The 19,696-nt window shown below is 40.8% G+C and overlaps 1 protein-coding gene across 4 annotated transcripts in view; it reads right to left on the minus strand.

Annotated features, from left to right (window-relative positions):
• GNAS (GNAS complex locus) overlaps nt 1-19,696 on the minus strand; it is a 140,439-nt gene that overhangs the window by 872 nt on the left and 119,871 nt on the right. For 2 of the 4 annotated variants that reach the window (XM_027881226.1, XM_027881229.1), the window contains exons 6-13: nt 5,897-5,951; nt 5,474-5,547; nt 4,940-4,998; nt 3,210-3,330; nt 2,345-2,475; nt 1,771-1,838; nt 665-867; nt 1-624 (exon numbers count right to left, since the gene is read on the minus strand). The exon at nt 1-624 is cut by the window's left edge and continues 872 nt beyond it. In XM_027881226.1, coding sequence (XP_027737027.1) covers nt 721-867; nt 1,771-1,838; nt 2,345-2,475; nt 3,210-3,330; nt 4,940-4,998; nt 5,474-5,547; nt 5,897-5,951 — 655 coding nt within the window. In that variant the 3' untranslated portion in view covers nt 1-624; nt 665-720. Of the gene's footprint in view, nt 625-658; nt 868-1,770; nt 1,839-2,344; nt 2,476-3,209; nt 3,331-4,939; nt 4,999-5,473; nt 5,548-5,896; nt 5,952-19,696 lie in introns of all 4 variants that reach the window. The other 2 variants (XM_027881228.1, XM_027881227.1) reach the window with 2 other exon arrangements.

Genomic DNA, 19,696 nt, shown 5'->3' on the forward strand with positions numbered 1-19,696 from the left:
CCATACGCAGTTCGATTCATAAATGTCCATGGTTGTCTTTAGACCACCAAGACTGGTTTTAAAAATACCCTTCTGAAAGGTAGCAGTTGGTTTTTGCACTGTCTAGGTTCTGTTGGAGAATTGTCAGTATTTCCGCCCAAAGCCACATTTACAGTCAAGAGAACCAAACTCAAGGGTCTGTCTTCAAACTTGGTCTGTGACTTGGCACCTTCGTTACTCGGATGCAGTGAGTGATACAAAGTGGAGATCACGGGTTATAGGATTATGCCCACAACAGTGCTAAATTACCTAAGGTTTTCTCTCCCCCAATTTTTGTTTTATCTTTAAAATTTTTTTTTCATTCCCAATTCTTTCAGGTGCTCCACATTCAGGGCTTTTAATTAATTAGTTTTTATTTCTTTTTTTTTTTTTTCCTTTTTTTGTTAATAACAGTGTTAGGGAATCCTCATGGAAATGGCCTTTTTTAAGTGTTAGGGGCCATCTCAAACTGTCCGAGGGGTACAGAAGCAAGCTTAGAAGTGCTGCTATTGTCCAGCAAGGAGAAAAAGTTGAGGGGTGCAAATCAATGGGAGATTCAAACAGTTCTCTTCCACCCTATGTGGGCAAGGGTGTTTTTTTTTCTTTCTTTCTTTTTTTTTTTTTTTTTTTTTTTTTTTTTTTTTTTTTTTTTTGTTTTAATAAGGAATAAGGAGTCCAAAACACAGAAAAAAGTGCTCTCCATCACAACAACTCGTATTGGCGAAGGTGCATGCGCTGAATAATGTCCCGACAGTCATTGAAAACCCTTCGGATGTTCTCTGTGTCCACGGCACACGTGAAGTGAGGGTAGCAGTAGTGCCTTCCATCTCCACTTGCTGTGCTGATTCTCTATGGAAAGTAAAAGAGAGAGACTTCAAATAAATGGGTGAAAATAAAAGTGACCGGACAAACCCCCCTCCACGTTCCCAAAACACAGCCGAGCGGAGGTGAAGAGGCCTCTGTGTGAGTTGTGTCTTCGCAGGGTGGGACTGAGTGGTGGAACACCCACAGCTTGACACCCTCTCACCTAAACCATGACATTTAAAATGAGCAGAATTACAAGGTGAGAAGGTCACTGCAAACTGGAGAATTTCAGAGTAGAATGAGAGCTCAAAAAAGTGCCATTATTAATAAGCAGTTCCGGTGAATTTGGCAACACAGCTCCTAGTCATTCCAGCCATGAGAAAAAGTAGGATTTTGCCTTCCTGTACAAGGCAATTTTATCCCTGCTTTACACTTACAAAAAACCTCCCTCAACATTTTATTTTGCTCCATTTTAAAATGAGTCCATAATTTGATTCCCAGGCTCACCACTATATGTAATTGTAAAAATATAAAAAAAAAAAAAAATAATAATTTTTTTTTCTGACCAGTAATGGGAAAGATAATAAAAAAAGAACATTATATTTGACAGATGATGCATCTTTTGATTAGTCTCTATCTTTAGAAGTAATGCATGGAAGAAAAATCTGGCCCTGTTAGTAAGAGTAGGACTTCATTCTAGATTCTATTTGAGGTTTCTTAATTCTCACCCATTCTTTTGCTATTGAATTATGAATTATGTACAAGCAAATACCCAAAAAGCAGCTGAGAAAAAGCAGTAAAGCTCTTAAACACAACTGTTTTATGCAGTGTGGCTGTTAAATATAAACAACACAAGAAGTGACAGCATTTTGCAATAGCAGAAAGTGCTCAAGAGTTTAGGTTTGAGGAGAATCAGGTAAGAAATACCAAAAGAAAGGAAATACTTACAAGAAACTCGTCTCTAATAAAATACTTGGCCCTTGTAACTCTGGGATCCTCACCAGGCTCTGGTGTTGCTGATTAACAATGAAATAAGTATCGTATTAAAACAGATATTTTCTGGTAATAGCACCTAAAAATCTTAAACTTGCTCTGTTTTCTGCTCATGTCTGATAGAAATATACTTGGCAAAACTGACTGTGAGGTAAGACAAATCATAACATTGTTTAAAACAGCAAGATTTCAAGAGAACAAAGGAATATTACAGGGGCCACAGTACCAATCATTTGGCATGGGTAGCATTAGGGGGAATCCAAAGGACACATCAGTGCCAAAATGTCAGACTGTGGTCAACACCAAAGTAACAGGTTTCTGTCATGATTAAATTATTAATTTATTAAATGTGTAGAAGGCAGGATTCTCTCATTATTAATACTTAAAATTTAACAGTAAAGTTTGACTGAAAGACAATGAACTTTACATCTACTTACAAGTTTTCAAGTCTTAGCTGAAGCTAGCAAAAACATTACAAATGTGATTAACAAAGAAACGATAAATTGTAAATAAAACTTAAAAATCTTACCATCATCTGGTGTAGTGTAGCGAGCAAATTCTGGAAAGTAGTCTTCAATTTTAGATTTCCCTGCCAAAACTTTCTCTGCTAGCAAATCTTGTTTATTCAGGAAAAGGATTACTGAAATGGTCCGTAGCCACCTGTGGAAAATGGGAACCACACACTGTGAGAAGGCACAGCCTGGATCATACAGAAACTGAACCCAGGGCTGGAGACAAGAATGCAACACACTGAGATAATTTGGAAAGGTTCCTTTTAAACCTGAATCCTGAGGGTGAATTCCAGGGGTGCACACCCTGAGGTTGGTCTGTGCTGCTGATCCAAACCCATCACCCACCCAGGGGAGCACACTCTGCTCAGTGCACTGCTCTGGCACTGCTTTAATTACTCCAGCCATAAGTAATGACTGTTTAACAAGTGAAAGGTAAGTGGAAGAGAGGAGAAAACAAAACAAGTGATGCAAAGGCCATCACTCCCCTTCTCCTGTGGGCAGACCAATCCCAGCACGCTGACTAACCTCCCCAAATCCCCTGTTTTGCCTCTCAGTTACGTGGTACAGACCATCCCTCCAGTCAGTCTGGATCTGCCCACTTGTGTCCCCTGCCAACCTACTGCACACCCCCAACGGATTCACTGCAGGGGCAGAGTGAGGAACAGGGAAGGCCTTGATGCTCTGTAAACACTGCTCAGCAACAGCTCCAAGATCAGTATGTTATCAGCATTGTTTGGGTAAAACCTAAACCACGGCACCATATGGACTGTTACGGAGAAAATGAACCCTGTCCCAGCCAGGGCCATCCACAAGTTGTGACTGTAGCGTAGGACAGGATCAGCAATTTCAGTGATATGAGCAACAAAACTTCAATCCACAGACCTGTTGTTCCAGATACTCTTGAAGAGGTTTAGTGCTTCTTGGAGCCGATTGGTCTGATTGTCCTCTCGTATAACCATGTTGTAGCTACTGCTCGCCACCACGAATATGATAGCAGTGACATCTAAACCAAGAAACACCCTTTGGTTATTACCAAACTTCAGAGAAACATCCAGGAATCCCAAAGTTCTATAAAAAGGTGCCAGACTTCCAGCTCCATGCGGAGAGCAGGCTGGGATGCTGCTGCTGGCGGCTTTCTAAGTACCAGAAATCAAAAAAGAAAGTGAAGAGACCATGGAAGACAGACAAGTCAGGGCCCAGAACAGAAGCTGACAAAATGACAGAAAATGTAGAAGAGGAAGGAACTGAAGCAAGAGGGACAAACTGAAGAAAGCCAAGAGGAGAATTTAAAGAAGATTTAAAATGTGTAAAGAAAATCAGAAACAACTCCGAGCTGTCAGGAAAGGACAGGGAGGCCCTCAGGAGAAGACCTCAGAACAAAGAGCACTTGTGATTTGTGTGAACAGTAATAATGACAGTTGAATTCATGGTTAATTGCTTCAGTCCCTATAGTGTGCTACACTTGGAGGTCCCTCTCTTTCCTGGGAGGTATTCCCAGGATCACAGAATCCAATCTCCGTGTTTCTGTGCTGCTCCAGACTCTACACTGACTGACTTCCAGGCTCATCTACCTCAGGCATCAGCAGCAGAAGAGATGAGTCAGACCATGAGGTAACAGGAAGAGGAAGGAGCAGAGGTAAAACCCAAACAAATCTGTTATTAATAGCACAGGAGAAAATACTGCACAGTAGTTCCACACATACACACAATGTTCAGGTGATACTCTGATAGCAACGGCAGCAATATACCATGAATTCCAAGTTGTATTCTGCTTTATTTATTCTGTAAGATCTCAATGTAGCTTTTCTACAAAAAGATGGACTTTTGCATAATTTCAATCATATTTTGTCCGAACAACAAAGGGGAAAAAAAATCCACTACCTCTAGCTTCAAGAAAATGCGTGGAGAAAGGTTTCATTTCTAAACAATATACAGAGTAAAAAACAGCTGCAGTGAAGGTACTTGTCACACTTCATGACAGGCACAAAACTGCCTAATTTCAATTGTGTGGCAGTTCAAAACATTGACACCTGAACTAAACTGATGGGGTCACTGGTGTTGAGAGACTCCAGATCTCACCATAAATGACACCAGGTCTAACCATTCAGATTTTCCCTATAGCCTCACTCTGCATTACTGGGTCAGTGCTGATTTGGAAAGAAGCACCATGGCATAGCAGTGTGGCTGCAATTATATCCCAAAATGTGATATTCTGACTTTGTGCATATAATAATGATCCTGCAGTTCTGTATTTTGCACATACATACAAACCTTCATATGGAAGACAGAACATAGTTGGAATTTGCACTCACATAGGTGGCAAATAATGCACACCACCACCATTAAAAAAAAAACAATTAAAGGAAGAGAGAAAAGCCAGAGAAAATGGACAAGCTTGAGTTATCAAACTTTAACTCCTCTCCCTGAAGATGGTCTATGCAGTTACAGAAGTGTACATGTCAAAAAAAATCCAACCCTTATGACTGTTCAGGTAACTCCTTATCAAGCTACATGGAAAAGATGGTGGCTTTTACACAGTGAGAAAATTCAGACTGGGCATTACAGCCTTGCAGAGAACTATTTTATAAAGCAAACAGAAATTCTGATCCTACCATTAAAACACTGGATCCATTTCCGGCGTTCATCTCGTTGCCCTCCAACATCAAACATACTGAGAAAAAAAAAAAAAACACAAATCCAGTCAGAATACACTTTGTGTTGGTTTTGTTTGTTTGTTTATTTGTGTCTTTATTTTTGTTTTCCCTCCCCGAATGCAATTAAAAAAGGTGAGAAATTTTAGGACTTCTGTGGCATAGAAGCTAAGAGGAATCAAGGATGACGAGAACCTGAACAGGTAAACAGTCCATCAATGTACGCACACAGAGGTAATATGATTTAAACCATTTTGTTCTTTGCAATTTAAAATTAAGAAAAAAATTGCACACCAACCTGCATTTCCTTTTCAAGCCAGACTACTAAATTAAAGAATCATAACATACTTGCTTTCTACTAAATAGCTACTTGAGAAATACAGAAGTCTCAATGACTATATGGTAGGCTGTCCTCCAATTTACCCTAGTACTTGTCTGTATTGTATTACGAAATAAAAACCACCCAAAATAAAGAGAAAAAATAAGGATACTTACTGAAAATTTACTTTATCCACCTGAAACTTGGTTTCAAAAATTCCCGATGTCAAAACTCTGCATCTGAGAAGATCCTAGAGCATAAAGGGAAAGTCATCGATTCAACACATATACTTTGTAATTTTTCAGTGGAAATAAACCCCTTTTATTCCATGCTGACAGTGGATGCTGCACTGCAAAACCAGGGACAGCATTTGAGTGTTAAGTGACACAGGGTGTGATGTAAGTCTTGTAAGTCAGATTTCACAGCCATTTATATGTATAAACATAATCCAAACAACAAAGCAATTTTTACTGGAATACTAAATATACACAGGGCATGGCAATACCCATGTTAGTGCCACAAATGGCAATTATAAAATGATGATTATAAAATATAAAGGCCGATGGGGGGCAGATAAATGGTGTTATTTCTTTGCATACCTGGTCAGACGGGGTGTACTCGTTCTGCTTGACTATGTCAATCTTGTCTAGAAAACTGGGGAGAGGAAAGAAAAAGAGAAATTGTCATTCTCAAGCAAGACAAACTACTCAATGCTTTAGTAACAGGCAGTTGCCAGGTAAATTTTGGTGTATTTTAATGCTCTCAGAATGCTGAAAAATCATACACTGAAATTGTTTAACTCGGGTCACTGGTCGTGCTTTCCCAGCACGAGCCAGCAGAGGGCCGAGCGCAGTTTAATTAATCCATCTGGGAATCTCACTCCAGCCCCTCCCGCCGGCTCCCTCCGCCACAAACACACCAGGAGTTTAATTTAGGTCATTTATTCCTATAAATCCTACACTATAACCTGCTACTGCTCACAGTAAGGCAATGACTCAGGTGAATTGCCTACGTGTAGTTTTCCTGAAAGAAAAACAACTATTTTTAAACAACTTATCATCACTGTAATTCTTTAAATAAATGAAATCCCCAAACCAATTTCAGCACAAGTTCAGTTAAGTGCAAGGAAATACTGATTTTCCTGTCAATTCGGTATCAGTGTTTCAATTTACTTTCTGGAGCAGCAGCAGCCGCCGTAGGCTAAATGGGTATTAAAACATATATTTCATTCAAATTCATTAGGTATTACCTGAAGAGGATACCCTGGAGTCTTTTAAATTTTTTTACCAATTAACTACAACCTCCTAATTATCTTTCTCTTCGACTCAAAGAGCAAAAATCTCAAGGAAGCAACTCGTTAACTCTGTTTTATTGTGGTGTTACTACGAGACTCAAAGACGTGGCAAAGCAGCAGCTCGGGATGCAGATTTTATGGTTTTTGCCCCCCAGTCCCACTGTCCAACACCAGGCACTCGGCAGGGACACAAAGTGCTCAGCCACCCTCCAGCTCAGCAGTGCCTTTACCCATCACATTAATGATTAATCAGTCTTTAAACCAATACACTTCAAGTTCCCTTTGAAATTCCTTCGCATGAATTGTTTTCTCTCTGAAGCAGAAATCACAAAGGAAAGGTGAGTTTTCCCTTCTCTCCATGTGCACTAACTACAGCTACAGGCAACAATTCCAAGGGGGTAAAGGGAGCCACGTCCCAGATCTGTGAATCAAAAACTCAACCCCCAGTAACACCAGCACAGGACTCAGACCCCAGTCCCAGCCCCCTCTGCCCAACTGATTTCCTAAAACACCAAAGGAGAAGCAGGGGAAAGGGGGGAAATAATTGTATATTTTAACAACTTCAGTGTAATGTCCTTTTCACCAGGAACTAGATGATCTTGTTTCAGACACACATGAAAACTAATTTTTCTTTACTCTGAATTCCAGAATTTTAAACACATCAAAACGTATCTTAATAAACACTCCACAAAAACCATGAGACGTAGTGCAAAGATCCATTTCCATCCTGCAACGTGACACAGGGACAAACATGCAAGGATTAAACGATGACAAACTGTGCTCTGCAATTTGCAAGCGGGATTTTTTCCTCATCTATTCCAGGCTGTTAAGTAATTTTCTTTTTCTTTTTTTTTTTTAATCCGAAGGGAAGAAATAAAACTCTTTGTTCAGTACCCAGAGGATGTTAAATACGTGCAACAACCATGAGCTCCAACCAGCATGTGTTTCCACCCCATACTCTCCCCTAAGAGCACAGTTTCAGAATCACGTGGCAATTTCACAAGTTGGATGATGCTTGGAAAATGTTCTGAACAGAACATGTTCATCAAGATACACAAAGGTGATTACAGCAATGAGCCAGCCTTTCTGTATGAATTTATCCAAGCAGAACATTTTCTGCTGGGTTCCACAAGAGGTGAATTTTTGGTTTTGTTTTGGGTTGTCTTTTTTTTTTTTTTTTGCTTGTTTTGTTTTGTTTTATTTTTAAACACTCTGCTAATCAGCTTAATGGATTTTGGAAACTGAAAATTAGAAAATAACAACAAGATATTGCTAAAACCTGGAACTGAAAGTACAAACCTCTTACTGTTGTTTATGCAGACTATTTTTAGGCCTATGATTTCCTTGAAAAACATCAGCCACATAGGAGCAGCAGTACTGTACTTGAGATGAATTCCAACAGCAATGTTCATGCCAGGTAAAACAAGTTCGGATGGAATAAACATTTCTTCTTCCCCCCCAAAACAAGTTCCAACATTCAGTAACATCTGATACTCGTAACAATACTCGTTGGAGAAGGAAGTCTTTCACTGTGTGATAGTTACCAGAAAACCCCCCCTGCTTCCAGTGGCATTTTAGGGAAAATGGAGCAAAGCGATATGTTAAATAAAGGTTTCCTCCCGTGTGCCTGCTCATAAAAGTCTGTCCCTTAGAAAGGGCTAAAGGCATTAAAAACCAGTTTGATTTTTTGCTCAAACGCAAAGAAAGGGGATTACTCTTTCAGCTGGTCAGTGGAAAAATAAATGTGTCCGTAAGGAGAAAAGAGGAGCAGAAATCTGATCCAGTCTGATACACCTAAAATAAGGAGCAACAGCGGGAGTTCAGAAAAGATCAATACACTGTGTTCAGAGGCTTCTCAGTCAATGTGAGTCAAGACCAAACAATTTATCCAGTAAATTAAACTAATAATCCAGTCAGATGAGAACAAAGCCTAATTCAAAATAAACACAAACTCACCATCATTAATTTCTATTTTTAATTCTTGCTATGCTCTACCCAAAACACAAGTGAGGCCACTTGAGTACTACTTTGTGTGCAGAATTCACTGCTGTGAGAGATTGTTCTAAGCCTGCTGGAGAAGTGCCCACCATCTACTGTGTCAGCAGTGAACTTACAGGGAGAAATAGAAGTGACCTTGGTGAAATAATTCAAATAAAACTGTCAAACCACGAACCCAAATTTTACACTGCGAGCAGGTCTTGCACCGAGTTACAGAGGCAGTTTTTTGCTCCTGTAAAATTTTCCCAGAGATTGTATGGAAAAGCTATTTTCCAGAAAGCAAATAATTCATTCAGCATCGCTGCCAATTCTCACTTAGGGCCAGATTCTGGACATGACTAAAAAGCAGGATCAGCTACTGCTCTGCAAAATACTGTCACGTAGTATGAGGCACTTTTGCCTGTGTTATAAAACGTTGATCCTACCGTGACACATGCTAACAAAAAAAAGAAAAAAAGAAGACTTTAGGTTATTTGTAGTCAGCAACACTGAGAAGAAGCATCTCTAGGATAAGCAGTAAATGTGTGTCTGTGATAGTAAAATGCAAGGTATTAACAAAACATTAAAACTATCTCAAATAAAAAAAAACATGCTTTATTTTTGAGTCCCTTGAATTTATCTTAGGGAAGGAAAAACACATGAGAATGTTTTTAAACAGATCTTTGGGACAAATGAAGTGTCTTTCATTTTAAGGGTGCTCTGAGGAAACAGATTCATATAGAGAGATACACAGAGGTTTTCCTTAGCTCCTGCAGGTCAAAGTAATTAAGTCATACATATATTCCCAATTCTTTCCAAATTTTTATGAAGCCTATTATGTCAAAACCACGTCCCAATTTCACATCAAGCTATATGCCGGTACCTGATTTATTCTGGAGTTCTTTCACACAGAGAGAGTTGCTTTACCCCTGTGTGGGGGGAATTTCCTGAATGAACAGTGCTGCTGCCAGACAAAGAGCTGCAGCCTGTGCTTGTTTTAACTCCTGGAAAGGTGTGGAACACACGGAACCTTCCACCCCAAAACCAACACAACTCCACCGTTCGGGGAAGCCCGGGAGGGGGACCTCACACTGCCTTTTCTTCAGCATTTCCTGACAGCCTTTTCAATAAACTTCAATAAAATCTTACTCTCTGTGATCTGACGAAACGGTTGGCAGACAATGATTTTTCTTTTTTTTTTTTGCTTTGTGAAGAAGAGCTTTTGTTTTCAGTCTAGAACAACACTGGAAAGGTCTCTTCAAACTGACAACACACCTATATTTGAAGAGCTTTATTTCCATCAGGTTTTTTTGTTTTTTTTCTGGTCAAGTCATAACTTGAATTAGCATACAAAATGTCTCTGTTAAAAGACACACTAAGATGTCATCTTTGGTGTCAATAAGACACTTCAAATCAAGAAATCAAAATTTCAATCCCAACTAAAGACAGTATTTGTTCATAACCCTCAACAGCAGTACTAGATCTCCGTATTTGTGAAGTTACTTGTCTCTGAAAGCCTCCAGGTATTTTACAGACATTAAATCACTCTCCCAACTCCTGCCTGCCTTCATTCAGGCTGCATTTCCTGCCTCCACCATCGCACCCGAAACGCACACCTTGCAATAACCCTGCTTTAAAGGCAGGCACTCAGGCAGTGAGTTAATTGCCCAGAGTCCCTTGAGTCAGTGGAAATTTTCATTTCCACTGAGTCATGTGTTTCTACCAAGATATTACTAAGAGACCACCAGAATATTACTAAGAATTATCAAGATTTCACTAAGAATTACAGTTGCATTTACCCTGATCACCTCTAAAACAGTCTTTCCAATTCAAGTTTCTATGTCCAGAAAGAAATTAATATTTGTTTACTGATCTCCCCAAAGACCAAACTGTGCAAATGCCCAGATTTTTATTTATTTATCTATACCTTATCAGGACTACAAAGCTAACACAACTCTCCCTAAAGTAGTTTTAAGCTGAAATTTAACTGAACATTAACAATGTTTATTATAAACATGAGTGTACTTTTTATTTTTCAGAACAGATCATGCTTTACTTCTACTTTACTCCCTTTTCTAGCCCTTGCCATAATCCTTTATGTTATTCAGCAACAGCTTTTTAAAAGCTCAACAGTTAACTACTTGATAAATTCTTTCTTCAGCTATGCTGTTAGCATTTATGGTATCCTGAAAAGGCGGACTGTGTGAAACCAAACTTATCAGGTTTTTCTTCAAAATAAAGTTAAAAATTAAAACTGGGACATTAATAGTCTTTTGTTTGTTTTTTTTTTTTAAGATATAATGATATTTTCTATTATTTGGCCGCTGAAGACATGTCACGACCACGTTACTGGACGACTGAAACTGTTCAGAAAGGCACAGCCCTTTTTTTCTGCCTAAACAAAACTAGATGAAGAAAATAAACGCCATCAAAACCCTTGCAATTACTGTAACTACTTCACAATTAGGAAATTAAAAAAGCCTTTAGGGACGGGCACACGGGGACAGTACTGTAACAGTATTACTGGTACAATTAGGAGAGCACTACATTGCATTTAAAAACATCTCATATATGATGTCCCTGTAACGAAATTCTGCATGTCAGTCCTCAAACATAAGGATCCCATTCAAGATTTATACTTGAACCTTGAAATGTAGTCTAAGACGTGAACAGAAGTAAACTAAAAGACAACTCTTCAGAAAACCGACCCAAGAAGCTGCAGATATATTTTTGGTTTCCAATTCTAAGTCAAGGGGTTATTATAATTTCCTTATCGAAGTAGCAAGTCACGCAAAAAGATTTACGAACACTCTGAAGCTCAGAATTTAATTATAGATGGTATTAATGCGTACATATCGCAGAAAAGTGATTTTGAGAGCGGCCCCAGCTGTAATTCCAGAAGAACCTCGAGCATTCCAGCCACTTGGAGGCGGAGGGGCACCATGGGTCTAATTTTGAAGCAAATAATGAGAAAGCTGAAAAGTATGACTCCATATATTTGGAATCATCTTGTGGTAATCAAGGTTACAGTTCCTTATATGGCGTGGAGAACATGAAGCACACACAAAAAATAGATTATTAAAAGTGGGGGGTATAAAAACCAGCAACTACCACAAGAAAAGCCTCGACCCGCCCAGCAAAGCCCCCTTACTTTTGTGTCTCCACAAAGCTCCAACCTTGCCCTAAAATCGAGGCTGGTTACACACCCAGCTTCCCAAACTGCCTAATTAAAACAGCGTAATCCGCCGGGAGGCATGAATGAATCGGAGACAAACCCAGCAGAAGGCAAAGCAGCCCTCCAAAACCTGCCAGCCATCGAAAAGGGAAATGGGGGAAAAGGTAGGAGAAGGAGAAAAATCTATTTAAAGAGGTTGTAGTTGTCTCTTTCCCCTCACCCCCCCCCCCCCCCGCCTGTCTAAAGTTAGTCTGGCTTAGAGGATGCACTAACTTTCCCAATCAGTTTTACATTACAGCACAAGTCCAGAAATAGCTCCCAGCCGCCTTGGCCTCTAGCACGGTTGCCATGACAATGGAACCACAGGGCTATAAATAGCTCATCAGCACCAAATCTTGTGAGACACATCTGGAATGGGGCCAGCCCAGCCCCGGCCTGACAAATAAAAATAGGCACAGGCAGTTTCAAAGGCTGGAAAGGTACAATGTGGCTGGGGCTGTACGGAGCAGCGGGCAGGGAAACGGGTTTGATTGCTTGTTAGCACGAGATTTATTTGATAGGAGATTGGGAGAGGTATAAAAGTCACTTTATTGCATGCTAAACAGCCAGCCTTTCTCTAAGGTCTATTTTTCTTTCTTTCTTACCCCCCCCTCCGCCCTCCCATCTGCAGCACAACCATCCCGCTTTTGAAACTCTAACAATGCAGCCTTTTGCCCAGGAGACCATTAAAATAAGGGAAAACAGAAGGAAAGAAAAGAGATCTTCAAAACTCCCCCCCCCCCCCAAACAACTATTTCTGTACGTTTTTGGCTCAAGTGTACTGAAGTGCTCCTGCGGGTCTGACAGGCATCCTGGCCGGGATCCTGCACGGGCTGGAGCGCTCTGCTCCACTGAAATCAGTCACGGGCTGCTCGGTGCCTCCAGGAGCCTGGAGCGGGACGTGGTTCCCAAAGCCCGGTGCCAGGCTGGAGCCACAGCTGCTCTGCCTCAGCATCATCCCCTGGACCCTCAGCAGGGGCTCTGTGGGCTGTGCCGAGGGTACAAACCAGCTGTGTTTGCAGCCCAGGGCAGCCCCAAGCTGAGCCTTCAGACTTGGGGGGCAGATCTGGAGTCACGGCATAACCCATCCCACCTCCAAACGGCTCCACTTGACAAAACCGCCTCTGGAGCGAGCATTTTCTTCCACTTAGTGGATGAGAAAACGTTGTATTTTTAGCACAGACTCTTGATCAACCCATTCAATTACATCCAAATTATCTGTGTGGGAACAGAATGTTATGTCAAAAATGTTATTCAGTGTATTTGTCAATATTACCCAACAGAAGACATTTGTATAATCAGGAGACTCAATATTTTCTACAGTACAGGAAAGCAGCAGTTCAGGAATCAGACTGAAGTCGTGAGGTTTTGTTATTTCAGACACTGGAAGTAGCAGTCAGCGTGACACAACACAGAGAAACACCACTCCCAAAATATAAAATCTTGGTTGCTCTATCAAAAACCAATAGAGACCACAGATGGTGATCAAAAAACTGTGACTATAATAAGCATTAAGCCACAGTAAAATATCTTCCGTCTGCCATAAAGGCACCGTGCACGCGCTCCACGCAAACTGCACCATCAGCCCACAGGATTCCTTTAGGTCCCTACATGGATATTTTCATTTCTAAAAATTGTAGAGTAACTTCCACCCAGGCTTAAAGCTGTATGTAAACTTCCCTCCCCTTCCCCCTGCCTTTTCCCGCATCCAGTTTGCTCCCCGGCCATCTGAACAATGAACGCTTCAGAAACAGCAGTTTTCACAGAAGTATTCTGGGTAATGTGCTTTATAACATGCACTGGAGGATTTATTGTTTATTATAAAGATACTCCAAGTCACTTTAAGAGCCTATTCCCAACTGCAAGTTTTGAGTTAAAATTATGTAAAAAAAGAACTACATATATTTTTTTCTTCTTTAAGAAAGCAGTTCAATACCTTACTACGAGATCGTCCCTTCTGGCTCATGTAATGGACAAACTTTGTCTGGGAGGAAGATGAGGGGGACAGGGTTGCAGAGCACAAACACTACATGAGGTAACCCAAGCATGGCCAATATTCCGGTGCTTTGTTGGAAGGCCCTCCATGGGACCCCAGGATACCCAGCAGTTCCCCTCTGGAATTAACTCTTCACCTTGACTGGATGCTGCTTATGGATCCCTCCTCCTCCAGTGGTGGTTTTGGGGGCAAGGAGATCATTTGTGCTCCTTTACCCTGACCAAGGGCACAGCTCACCCCACACTCCACATCCCACGCCCCGTTCCCAGCTCCCACGTGAAACCGTTCTGCACAGCTCCCCCCACCGAGAACCAACATGACCCCAAGCACCCGAGGCTGCTCCAGCTGCCTTCTCTCCTACTTTGCAAACCTGTAGGAAGGTGTTTTCACACTCTCACAACCACCAAACCAGAGTGACTAAAAGCAGCTCCCCCCGCGTGGCCCCAAGGCTCCCCCGCCACACAAGCCCATATATGTTAAACAACCCCGAGCAGCCCCTCACCCCACCCCACATTACTTAAGCTGCTCCGAGGCCAAGGCTGGGAACAGAAATGAAAGGTAACGGTGTGGATGAGATCACTACACCAGGATCTGATCCCAGGGCAAGCCCGGGGCGGGAACATGGGTTGAAGGAGTGGGAAGGAACATGGTGCAATCCCTATTAACTTTTTTTTTATTTTTGCTTCTAACAAGGCTGCAAAAGAAGACAAAAACCATGGGAAAAGACGAAGCAATTAAATGTTTACACAAAACAAGCTTCCCACTTCACTTAGCTTTCCGTCTCGCTTCTCTAACTTTTCTTCGTGAATTTTGGTGGGCTGAAAACAGCAGACTAGGATCTAATTAAAGAGCCAGTTTCTTGCAAAAAAAACTATCAGAGCTGCCTTAGATATGGAGTATTTTATCTTTTCTACACTTTAAAGGAATTTTGCTTGCCTGCCTTCATTTTTACCTGTCCCTATTTCTGTTCTTCCTGATGCTGGAAATGGTTTTAACCTCCTGTGACTCTCGAAGACTCTACTAACTTAATATTTTTAATATACTTTTTGCCATGCCTATCTTCTGAAAGGTGGGAAAAGGTTTGTATCTATGAACAAACTCAGGGATTTTTGTTTTAAGCCTTTTTTAATTGCAAGCTTAAGTCCCAGATCTTATACACAGCAAAGAAACCAACATGACTGCATCACTCCTGTGCTCTGTGGGGACTGAACTTGGAGAGAAACTGTAAATTTTTCACAATCTAATCTAATTTAAATCCATCACAGGCAATAGGGATCTTCTCAGACAGGTTTAAGAATATTTGCCACTAACTTAGACTAAGGAGCCTGTTTAAGAGAAGTCATTTATGCAAACTTCTACATGAGTAATTTTTAATGAGATTAAAGAGTGCCTCTACAGAATACAAATTTGTTTGAAATTCCCCCATACTTGATTCCAAATCAAGAAATTAAAGCTTCCTTCAATTCCAGATGTAATTTTTAATACAAAACAACCTATGCATGTTGTAAGTATATGGCTCTTTTACTGTAAGCTGCTCTGAGCAATTAAAACAGGTGAACCTAATGGGATATCCTTTCATTGTGTTTCAACAAAGTATTTTTATGAACCTTGTCCTCATGGTCTGTAGCTCCCTCCAGTGCCATCAAATCAGTGGAATTGGTTTCAATTAATAAAGATCATTACATACATTTTGAAACTGTATTATTATGACAGAATTGTCATCATTAACAATAATAAAAAATTATGTAAATAATTTAAAATACTAATAAAAGGGCTTTCAGATGATAAAAGAATTAATAAACTAATACTTCATACTAGTTTCTGTATGAAGGAACAGACTAATCTGTAAAACCAGATAAAATAAGGGTTCAGACAGTTCGTACATTTTTCAGCTTGTGTGTGGCTTGTAAACCTAAACCTAAGCATGGAGAACACAGAACCAGGCACTTCCTCAACTGCTCTGGAAAAATGGGCAACATTCTTTGTAACAGAAATTTTAGGGACAGAGGTAGATGGAGCTGACACGACCCCACGAGACAGAAAAGGAATTCTGAACCCAAGACCGAGTTTCCGCAGGAACTAGGGAAGCAGTGATTGCTCAGGGAACGAATCAGGCCCCAGACAAGCCCCAAACAATGGGAAGACAAACTGCTGCAGGGTTCTGAGCAGGGTGGTGAGGGAGGACTGCACTGCCCTATTTAAATACACTTGTAGGAAGATCTACAGCAAAACAGTTCCCAGGTATTTAACACGCAAGAACAGAAATCCAGCGCTGGAGTTTTGCCTACTTAGGCACCACCCCAGCTGAGATTTGTGTTCGGAATTTTAGAGAGGTAGGTTCTTAAGCAAAAAGGCAGTAATTTTGACTCTGATCCTGCTCACAGGATGCTCAAATGTTTCACTTCTTTCCTGTGACACTCGGGACTGGAACAGCAGTTGGTGTCTTCACAGAGCTACCTGTCAATACCTGCTCGGGGCTGACAGTTCCAACAACTCACAGCAGCTCACGTTTCAGCTTTTGCTTTTCTCAGAGGAATTCAGCTTTCCTCCCTCCTTCTTTTTTAAACATCCTTCTTTCAACTCAGCAAAAACAACTCCAGGCCTCTGTAAAGCAGACACACAACCTGCCATCTGGTATTGAAAGCATCTGTAAAGAGCACACCTCTCTTCCAGAAGTGAGTTGTAATATAAAATTATTCTTTTTTTTTTTTTATTTTTTATTTTTTATTTTATTTTTTATTCAGAGCAGTTGATCATGCAATTTAATACCAGACATACTTTAAAAAATCATTTTAAACCAAGCAAATGATACAGAGCTGCAATAGCGATTTTATACTGTGAATTTTGAGCAGCGCAGGGACACTGATCTCTGGCTACTATAAAAAGCATTGCCTGCAAATATCTGGCTCTGTGTTCTTTTGCCATATAACAAACTAAAGAAGTCAAAATGAAGTGCTTGTCTCTCCCTGGTACATGATACATTCAGGCAGATAAAAGGAGCAAGAAATCAAGCTTGAAATCAAAATCACAGACAAGCAATAAAGGTGACCACACTACTTCTGTGGGAAAGCCACTCACAGGAGTGACCACGGTTCTGGAATAGTGCAGCCCTCTTTTATTCTCAATGAGAAACCTGTCAGTCACCCAGTTTCATGGTTTTGCTCTTGGCTTAGAGTTTTGCTAGTCTTTAAAGGAAAATCTAACACAGATCCTCCATCTTGGCTTACTCACATATTTGTGATAACACCAATACACAACCCCTGATGATGGAACATCTCCCCAAACTACATTGGAGTATTTAGGGCTTTTACGCCTTCAAATAAAACAGAAACTCACAAACAGCCCCAAATTAACACGGGACATGACACGCCATTTTAGAATCTTTTAAATAAAATATACTGGCCCTTCCCCTTCTCTTCCCCACTGACCTGCTAACTCGACTCAATTCATTCTGAAGCTGAATTCTAATCATTGTAAAAATACGAACTTTAAATCTTACCTTCCAAAACACAAAACTGGCTATTAAAACCCTTAAAAACAGTATTAAAAGCTCCAATCATTCCAACGTCCGCAAAACACACAGTAGGATACACTTTGTATTTACAAAACCCATTTTAACTTTTGCAAAATGTGTCTTCTAATGTGAACTTTTCTGAGTTGTGTGCTTTTAAGACTGCAGTGACAGAGAATTTAGAATGAAGTGTGCACAGGAAAAGTAAAAGCTCTGACAAGGCACAAGCTTTGCCTGTTTCCTCTGTCAGCCCAGAGTCACGTCGGCTGCTTTCGGCACAGGGAGGTTTTCCACGGCAGTCTCTGACTCACAGAGGAACAGTCAGGTGCTGCAAAACATGGAACTGAGACAGGACTGGAGTGATGTGTGTGGGTGAGGGTTGGGCATGTGGGAGAAAGAGTTGGAGGTGAGGAGAAATTTTGGGAGGACTTTTAAAATCCCTTTTTTCTCTAATTAGCTTGTATTGTAACATTGTAATGTTAAAATGAGGAAGTTGTAAGTCAGCTGCTTCAGGTGGAATTAGTTCCTTTAAACTAGCTTTATTGACTATGTTTATTACCTATATAAGTGTTGTAATTACCTAAACAATTACTAAGTGTTTTATTCATAGAACATAATTATTTCGACATTACAACTCTAAAAGTCCTCAGCAGCAGAAGGGACAGATCTATCTTGAAATGGAACATTATACCCAGAAGAATATTAAGATTGAGGGGGTACTAGAGGTGACACATATGCAGGTTCAGCATCCTCACTGGCTGCCTTGTTGGTAGACTTTCCAGAGGCCAAGGACTGGGAAAGTCTTCTCCCACAGCCCCATCCCTCTTTCCTGACACAGGTCTCTGCTCCCAGGCACTGCCAGAGCCTTGACCACAAACCACCTTTCTACCTCTGTGCTGAGCTATGCTGTACAAAACTGCCAAATTTAAATTACTGCCACGTTCTCTGGAAACCTTAACTCCAGTCCCACCTTTCCTTATGGAAGAGAACAAAGAAAGAAAGATTCTACACATCATGACTGAGAAATACAAAATGGTGCAGTGAGTTCTACCTGTGCAGGTGCCACAAAACAAACACTGAGAGAGTGGGAGAGAATTTCATCTCAGTGGGCATTAATTCTGAAACTCCAGGGATACTGGTTGATGCTTCTTTGTTTGATTACACTGAAAAGAAAGTATCACAGAGCTACAAATAATAGCTCCTTTTTTCACCACAAGTGGGTGGACTCCCCACTCCCTCACACTCGGTCACAACTGGACAGGATGATCCACGGGAAGGAAAAGCCAAACTGAAGAGCCCAAGGTGTGCACTGAAATTCCAGAAAACTTCCAAATTCCACTAGATGACCAAAAAAGCCATAAGATTCCAGAAGAGGACACGCACATCTTGCCTACCTCTTTGTCTGCAGAGGGCAGCGTCTCTTGTTTGCATCTTAAATGGCTGAAACCCTAAATCTGAATTATTCATTAACAGATTACAAATCTCCTCTTCTACATGAAAGAAACATTTAAACAGTTTCAGGAGAAGAACTGAACTAAAACAGACACTAAAAATCATGGGTAAAATTGCTGCAGTGGGAAAGACAAGAAGGGGTCTAAGATGGTATTTCCCTTCCCCAAACGTAGTCCATATTCCCACATCAACATTCCTTCAGGGGTTATGAACCCAGCTGGGGCTTTTGGCTGCCCAATATCTACATCTATTATTCTGCACAAAAATATAAACCCAGCAACCTTCTTATAATGCCTGACTCTAAGGAAGCACTAAACGATGTACAGCACCCCACAGAGTTGCAGTCTGGCTTCCAATGTGTACCTGAAACTTTGTGGCTATCTGATATTCACAGCCCAGAGATCTGCAAATAAATGTGCGACTCAAAGCTTGTGCTGGGAAGCAGAGGCATGAGGCAGCTCCAGGGGAACAATCCTGGGCTGGCTCACCTATTGCTCTGATACCTGCAACTGGCAACTGTGCAGTTTAAGAGTGCTGAGGACAATTCCAGGATTTCCATTTGTTCTGCATTACTATAATTAGAGCTTCCGGCTCGTGGTTTACACTAAGAAGAGCAGCAAAGGCTGCAAGGTGGGAGAGACTCGGATCAGATGGGTCAGACAGGGAGAAAGTTTGGAGAGAGGACTCAATGGTTCTGGTGAAAGGGAGGCGTGTTCCTGCACTACCTACACCGTAGCAGGTGCTTATTTATACATACACAGTCTATAAACACCATAACCATATGTGAAACAGCTTTTATCACATGACAGTGTTTTAACTCCACTTCCTCTACTCAGTGGCAAATTATTAGACTCACCACAAAAAAGGGTGTCTGAGCACAGCAACTGATACATTACACACAAGTTAATAATATGCGACTTCTAAATATAGCCATTCCCGCTTTTCTTCTACATTT

Source organism: Empidonax traillii, unplaced genomic scaffold (genome assembly GCF_003031625.1).
Source record: "Empidonax traillii isolate 1590-97213 ecotype Southwest subspecies unplaced genomic scaffold, ASM303162v1 scaffold86:size2944007, whole genome shotgun sequence".
Classification (NCBI taxonomy): domain Eukaryota; kingdom Metazoa; phylum Chordata; class Aves; order Passeriformes; family Tyrannidae; genus Empidonax; species Empidonax traillii.